At 25.6% G+C, this 7,907-nt stretch overlaps 1 protein-coding gene across 3 annotated transcripts in view; it reads right to left on the reverse strand.

The window, feature by feature from the left end:
- Positions 1-1,111: 1,111 nt before the first annotated feature.
- LOC102673394 overlaps positions 1,112-7,907 on the reverse strand; it is a 24,722-nt gene continuing 17,926 nt past the window's right edge. Inside the window, exons 4-14 of one of the 3 annotated variants that reach the window (XM_006622877.2) lie at positions 7,131-7,309; positions 6,840-7,056; positions 6,462-6,712; positions 6,162-6,385; positions 5,908-6,064; positions 5,560-5,840; positions 5,354-5,485; positions 2,950-3,177; positions 2,687-2,884; positions 2,455-2,502; positions 1,112-2,304 (exon numbers count right to left, since the gene is read on the reverse strand). In XM_006622877.2, coding sequence (XP_006622940.1) covers positions 1,483-2,304; positions 2,455-2,502; positions 2,687-2,884; positions 2,950-3,177; positions 5,354-5,485; positions 5,560-5,840; positions 5,908-6,064; positions 6,162-6,385; positions 6,462-6,712; positions 6,840-7,056; positions 7,131-7,309 — 2,737 coding nt within the window. In that variant the 3' untranslated portion in view covers positions 1,112-1,482. Of the gene's footprint in view, positions 2,305-2,454; positions 2,503-2,686; positions 2,885-2,949; positions 3,178-3,351; positions 4,675-5,353; positions 5,486-5,559; positions 5,841-5,907; positions 6,065-6,161; positions 6,386-6,461; positions 6,713-6,839; positions 7,057-7,130; positions 7,310-7,907 lie in introns of all 3 variants that reach the window. The other 2 variants (XM_006622881.2, XM_006622878.2) reach the window with 2 other exon arrangements.

Here is a 7,907-nt window from a genome sequence, read left to right on the forward strand (position 1 = left end):
GAACATTAAACAATTTCGATGTATACGATCGTATAAAATCGAAGATTATTATAATAAGTAATAAAACAAGTTTATCCTTATCTGATTTTTATTTGCACATTATAAAATTGCTAGGATAAATAAAATTATAATATTATGCAATTATTTGTCAAGTAATAAGATTAAAAAAATACTGAATTCAGTCTAAAAAATAAAATTAATTTTTCGATGATCAAAATCATTAGCAACATATCCATTTTTTATAATATAGTATATAAAAATGAATATTGATACGAGTTGAACTAAAGATTATTATTTATTCAAAAGAAGAACTAAGAACTATTAAACCGCAATTATTTATTAATAGCTTTTAATGATTAGATCAATCGACCAAAAATAGACAAATGATTGATTATTTCTGATTAAACGATTGCAAATTTTAACTTGATATTTTGTTTATATGGATGACGATTTCGAATGACTTAAATTAATCACTTTAATTATTTAAGTAAAAGTCGAGTATTTATTCGCTTTTTCTGTCGACTAATTACCGGAAACCATTAGATTCAAAAAAATATATTTAAGCTCATATTCTATAAATCATTGTCAGATTAGCAGTATATCAACAATAAACATTGAAAAAATTTATAAATTCATAATTATCTATTTTCGTATTAAATTTGGATTTTGCATAATCTATTGATAAAATCAAAGACTAGATTGGCAACAGATCTTTAATATAACTTTAATATAACTTGTTGTCAAAAATAATAAAATCTACAATATATTCAGAAAATGTCAAAAACCGATCATTTTGTAACTTTAGTCATTTAAGTTTTTAATAAAAGCATATAACTATTTAAAATTTATTATATTTTATTAGTGATACTAAAATATCATTTTAATATTAAAAATATATATATATGTATATATGTATAAAATTCATATGGCGATTTTTATTATGTTCTGAATGATTTACTCTGAAAAAGTTAACAGATTTACTTTAACAGATTTTCTTATATTTTTTTCTTTTATATCTAATTTGCTAATATTACCAAATATAATAATATAATACATTCTATATCAAATTTATACAAAAACTTATAACAAGCATTCAACAAAATCTGTTATGTAGATTTGATTGACTTTAATTCTCGATACCAATATGTGGTTAGCGATTATGAAATTATCGGTAACATATAGATAACAGCTAATCGTAATGACAATTGAAATATATGAGTCATATGATATTAAAATATGAGTGCAGACCAAATGTAAAAATTTGATAGAAAAATTTATTATGATATTAACAATTTTTCAACATTATTATTAAATTTGGTCGCTAAATTAGAATGTCTGGTTTTTGATCTTGTAATGATTAAATCTCTGGTCTGTAGTCGACAGTGCAATATGATTCTATATCACCATAATAATAACATTATATAGCAGAAATTAAACAATCTTTAGATTATTTTTCATTAAAATTTTAAAGACAAATATAATCTATATCACGGAAACGGTATAATCCATTTCTTCGGCAGTCTTTTTACCATCGCTATTATTGTTAATCTGTTCATTGGAGACTAGAGACACGTCCTTCGGAAGGACTAAGGATTCTTCACCGATTGGCGCCGCAGCCTCGACTAGATTTTCAACGGATGCTGCTACAGTTGGTTCGTCATGACAAAAACTTCTATGTAAAGAATGTTGCGTTCGTGTAGTTCCTCTTCTAATACTACTACGAAGTAAATTTGCCACATCGACTGCAGTTAAATTTGAACTGCTCGATGAAATTAAACATGATCGAGGTGTTTCGAGTATCGAATGTGACCTTCCGACCACATCCGAGTTTTCTATTGCACTAATTGCCATTGTTCTGTCTATTGTATTAGGCCTATGTCTTTCTGTATCATTATTTCGAATGTTTAAATTAGTGTTCTCATTTCCTGTTTCAGTTATATGAATTGTTACATCTTGTGTTTGTCTATTTTGATTCATTTCTACAAGTACAGTAGCATAATCAGGAGGTGGAGGCTGTAACGCTGGTCTTTGTCTCGGAGTACTGCTTTCACCAAGAACGTTTACTATTCGACGTACACTTCTTCGAAAACTTTGCCTCAACATCTTTGCTATCCTTGCGCCAGTTGCTGTAGTATAACTTGGAGGAGGTGTATATTTCGGTGGCGGATCCTCAAATGGTATTTCTGCCGTCGCATGCACAATAGCATTACCATGAATGCTAGTATTTATATCATTTCCAATATGTGTTTGCGTATCTCGTGGATCATCCGATTCCAAAGATGGTCGATATAACAATTGAATTCTCTGCGAAATTAAAATTTTTTATGATATTATAAATATATATATATAAATATATATATATATTATCTATAAAAACAGACATCTTTTTTTTATCTATGAATAAATAATATTAAATAAATGTTAAATGTACAATGATTAGAAAGGAAAACTTACACCATTGCATTGTTCGCAGTGATTTATATTAACTTCCACTTGATTATTCTAATGTTAGCACAATAAAAATTAATATTAAATATCTATTAATTAATTATTAAATATCTATTAATTAATTTATTATGCATAATAAAAAATAAGAAATAGAATAAAATTGTTAATTATTAACTATTTATTAACTATTAAAGATTATTCTATATTATTAGTTTATTAAAATTTAATTAAATCTTACATCAAATATATCAGGTGGACCGTTGTTTAGATATCGGCATGTTTGTATAATAGCTACTGCCGGTATTGTTAGTATTGGTATTAATTGGATTGTAGCTCCGAGTTGTTTTGTCCAAATAGTCCAATATTCTTTAACAGTTCGTCGATAAGAATAAAGTTCTCGAAATCCAGCATTTTTAAATATCGTAATACTAAGTACCTGTTGAGTTTAAATCAATAATTTTAATAAATTTAGATATACAATTATTTTTATCAAAAACATACCATAAGAATAACAGGTAATATAACATTCCACGTAAATGATAGAAGAGGACCAGCCCAATGTCTGAGACATCGACCAGTTGGAGGAAACAATTCGGCAACTACCGCTTCACCGCTATGTGGACGTCCTCGTACTGCGAATACAGCACCGACTTGCACCAAATATAAAATTATTATCCACCATGTACCTCCGATTGTATAATCTAGATAATATACAACGTGTATGCCCAGCTAGAAACAAACGATTTATTTCTATGAAATAAACAATATTCATTTTTTTTTCTCATTTAACGATAAAATTGTACAATTTATAGATACGTATTTACTTTTACAATATTATTTTTTACAATTAATAATTTGTCCTATTATCTTAACTACTTATGATGTTAAAGATAATGTAGAAACACTAGATTTTGTATTTGTCACTTGAATATCTAAAAACAATGCATTGTCTTTAATATATCCAGGATAACGAGTTAAAATTGTATGTGGAATAAACATGTAAATTCCAGTTTCTTTATTCACATCATTAGAATTCGATTTATCCTGTCCTACAGCTTTTACAAATTTTTTTACATCATTTGCTGGATTTTCTTGATTTCTTAAGATAGCTGTTGCTTTAAGAATACAAGGCCAATCTAAGAGTGGATCCCATTTTCCAGTTTCAACTTGTAGACATCCAATAATATGTCGATCTTTCCATTGCCCTATACCATTTAGAAATAACTTTAATCTTAAAGTATATCCATATTCTTTACTTAAAAACTTTGGACTATAAAGAACACAATGATTTTCTTTTGCCTCTGTCATTTTCTCTTTATAGCGATCAATTTTCCATAAAAGACGACCATTATTTGAATATTGATCACAACATTCGTGTTTATATTGATAATTAGGAAATTCTGAAATATTAAATTTTAAATTATCTTTAATCAATTCTTCTAAATATTTTAGATTTTCTTTCATTTGAAATTTCAATTCTTTGATATCACTCTTTTGATTAGTAGTGATTTCCAATTGTCCTTGTATTTCTTTTTCTAGATCTTTTATTTTCTCCATTATGAATCTTTGCTGATCCATTAATTCCTTTGAATTCTTACATCTCATTTCCAATTCTAATTTAAGATCGTTAATTGACTGTTGTTGTTCTTGCCATATATTATTTATATGTACATTTTCCTTTGTTAAAAAAGTCTTTAGATCTTTTAATTCTAAAGACCAATTACCTAATACTTCATCATGCTTATTTTGTTCATTAGTTAATTCATCATGTAAAAATTTCAATTGTTCCGAGATTTGTTGAAAACTTAAACTAGTACGTTGTTCCATGTTATCACAAGTGATTTCTAAATCATTTAATTTTTGATTTAACATTTCAGTAGACTGGTGACATTCTTTTATTATATTAGTAAGTTGAAATCGTAAAAAATCAATTGATTTTTGTTGAGAATTCAGTAATTTTAAGCATTGAGACATATTATCGTGAAGAATTCTGCGTTCTTTTTCCTCAATATTTATTGCAGATCGTAGCAATGTTAGAACAGAAAATACTTTATTTTTCCATAAAGAATCTTGAATTTCTTTTATCTGATTATTTCCTTTAGTAATATTCCTGTTGCATATTTTTCGGTGATTTTCCATATTTTTTCGAGGTACATAAACTCCACATTTAAAAGAACATTCCTCTAAAACAGATCCGCAATGTTTCACATGATTGTACAAATATTTCTCTTCCAAAAAATTGTTGCAGAAATAACAAGGTACACTTCGTCGTTCTATTGAATTAACTCGATTATTCATTTTGTAAAACACACGGTGACTCTATTCATACTGATGAAATATTTAATCAGATTTGTACTTGGATTGATAATTGTTATCTATATAAATAGAATATTACATAGTCTATCTGATAAGAAGATAATTTTAAATCCTACGTTCGAACAAAACAAGCACTTTATATTATATTATATTAAATTATTATATTAGTATAATATTATATATAGGAAATTAATATATTTTTGAGATATCTTTGGAAAATTGATTCTAGAGACTGAAACAAACATAAATTGACATAAATTAATAAAATTTTCGACCAAAGTTTATTTATTAAATTATAATCGCAATTTGTTTTACATTTTGTTTTTATCTCGTTTCTAATATAATATAAATTTAAATATAATTTTAATTTAATAAATAAACTTCGATCGATATTTTTGTATATCAATTTTTATGTTTATTCTTTAAAATCGATTTTTCAAATTTATCTATAATTTATTTTAACAATATATTATTCTGTACAATAATTTTTGAATATTATTAACAGATATTATTTTAAATCAATATTTTTGATTTGAAATGTTTCATAAATACATTGTATAAATAAATGAAAATAAATAATTATATTTACTTCTGTAGCCATAGGTAAACCTAGTATGTAAGCACAAGCACAACTGAAGAATGTAACAGTAGTTTCCCACAACTTCATCATTTTTGTATTGATTGCCATAATACCAGTTATCACACAATGCCATATTGCCAGCTATAATATTGAAATATATATATAAACTTATAGAATTGAATATTTTCAATTTTTATTATATTTCAATTACATACCTGTTGGGCTATTCCAAATAGAATAAGAATGAAATAAAAGAGTATTGCCCAAAATGGCGATACTTGCTCAGTACCTAGTAATGCTAATGTTGCGGGAACCAATTCAGTCGATAATCTTAAAGCTTGATAACCAGATTCAATGCTAAAATCTGCACCAGGACGAGTTACACGCTCTCCAACAATAAAAGAAGTATGTGCCATAAATCTTTCTGGTGTACTACTATATCCTGATGGTGCAGGTTGATTGACGGGTCTCATAAACATATATAATGATATTTTTTCTAAAATAGAATATTATATATAAATATAATTTTCTAGCTTTAATTTAAATTGATAGTATATTATTACCAAATGAACTAGGTATATAAATATATCCGTGATGTTTGAGAACTTGTACACAAGTATTTGCCAGAAAAGCAGCGAGAAGTAGAACTGCAATTGTTAATACAATTACAAGACTCGTATCTCGTTGTAATAGATGTTTGTGCTTATTATGAGCAGCTATCTAGAACAATAATATATAATTATGTATTTACAAGTATTCAATTACTTTCATATACGTTTATAATACTATATTATATATTATATATTATATTAGATACCTGCATAGCAGCTGCACCAAATAATCCCCATGTAAGAAAAACTTCAATAGATGCAGCTAACCACGATTTACCATTAATAAAAAATTCGGTCCATACAGTGGCTGGAAATAGTTGATGTATAGAACCTGGTGGCGTAAGACCGAGCAATTTTGTACAAAGAACTAAAGTACCAAATACGGGTACTAGTGTAAAAACATACACTACTTTTCCATAAGATTTTAATCCTGAAAAAAATTATTAAATACTAGAAAAAAAAAATAAAAGTATAAATAAATAATAATAAAATTATAAAATATTTACCTTTGCTTAATGATACAAATACAATCATCCATACAACGGCTAAATTAAAAGCTAATTGAAACTTCAATGTTATAACACCAGGATCTGATTCATTTAAATGATGTCTTTGCAAGACAACTCCGCTAAAATAATCTGGTACTGTTTCATATAATTTATGCAAATTACTATTATTTTGTATAGATTTATCTTCCCTGTATAAAGAAAATGGTTCTGCCCATCGATACTTATCCTGTTTCGTTATGAACGAATCTCTAGATTGAAAAGAGATTGAAAACATTTTATTATTATTATTATATATTTATTGAAATTTAGATATTAATTTATAACAAGAAATTTAACATAGAATTTATTACAATTGTATAAAACAAATCAATATACCTAAAATATACGAACATCCAAGATATGCCAACAACACTATAAATACCAATAAAAGCTTGTGCAATTAGAAGAGCTATTCCAACACCTTGAAAAACAGGTGAAATTTTCCACATATTTACAGATCCAGCCGCCAATCTTTGACCGAGACATACATGTAACGTCAAAAGTGGAATACCCAATATCAAAGATAAAATTAAAAATTGTACAATAAAATTTGCTGAAAAGAAAATAGTACAAAATATAATAAAAATTAAAAACTTTGTACAATTACGTAATAATGTCTGTACATACCTCCAAATTGTATACTCAGAATAGAAAATCTACTTATATTAAAAAGACCAAGGGTGCAACTGAGATATGCTAAAGCTGGACTAAGAGCATGTGGCCATTTTCCCAATGGATTAGCATCCTCGTCCTCATCCTCTGCTCTATCTTCATTTCTATCAACATCTCTTTGCCTTTCACATATTCTAAAAAAAGGAATATTTTACATTTTAATATATAATAAAAAAGTATATAAAATAAATATTAAGAACAATATTTCATCGAATGGATAATAACTCTTAATTATTATAAAATTAAAATTAAAAATCCTATCGATTTATTATACAATTGAGGCAAACATAATATCATATTTGTCATTTTTACGAAAGAAAATTCATAATCAATTGAGATTATATTGCTACAAATGAAAGACTATATCATGATTCAATTACAGGATAACATTGAATATAAGATTTATTATAGAATGTTTTAAATTATATTAAAGTTTTATTATAAAATATTTATATAATTTTACTACAGAATGTTTGTTTGTTGAATATTAATGAATGTTGAATATTATTTTTAAATTTTCATTTAAGTTATCAAATTATAAAAGATAATTATAGAAGATCAATAATAGAATTAATATTATATTATATAATCATTAAATTATATAATTTTATTATTATATATTATACATTTAAATTTTATAAATTTTATAATCATTTTTTCATTATATGTAATATATGTAAAAATAATAATATTACAATGTATAATATATAAATATAATATATAATATATAAT

This window comes from Apis dorsata, unplaced genomic scaffold (genome assembly GCF_000469605.1).
Source record: "Apis dorsata unplaced genomic scaffold, Apis dorsata 1.3 scaffold_787, whole genome shotgun sequence".
Taxonomy (NCBI): domain Eukaryota; kingdom Metazoa; phylum Arthropoda; class Insecta; order Hymenoptera; family Apidae; genus Apis; species Apis dorsata.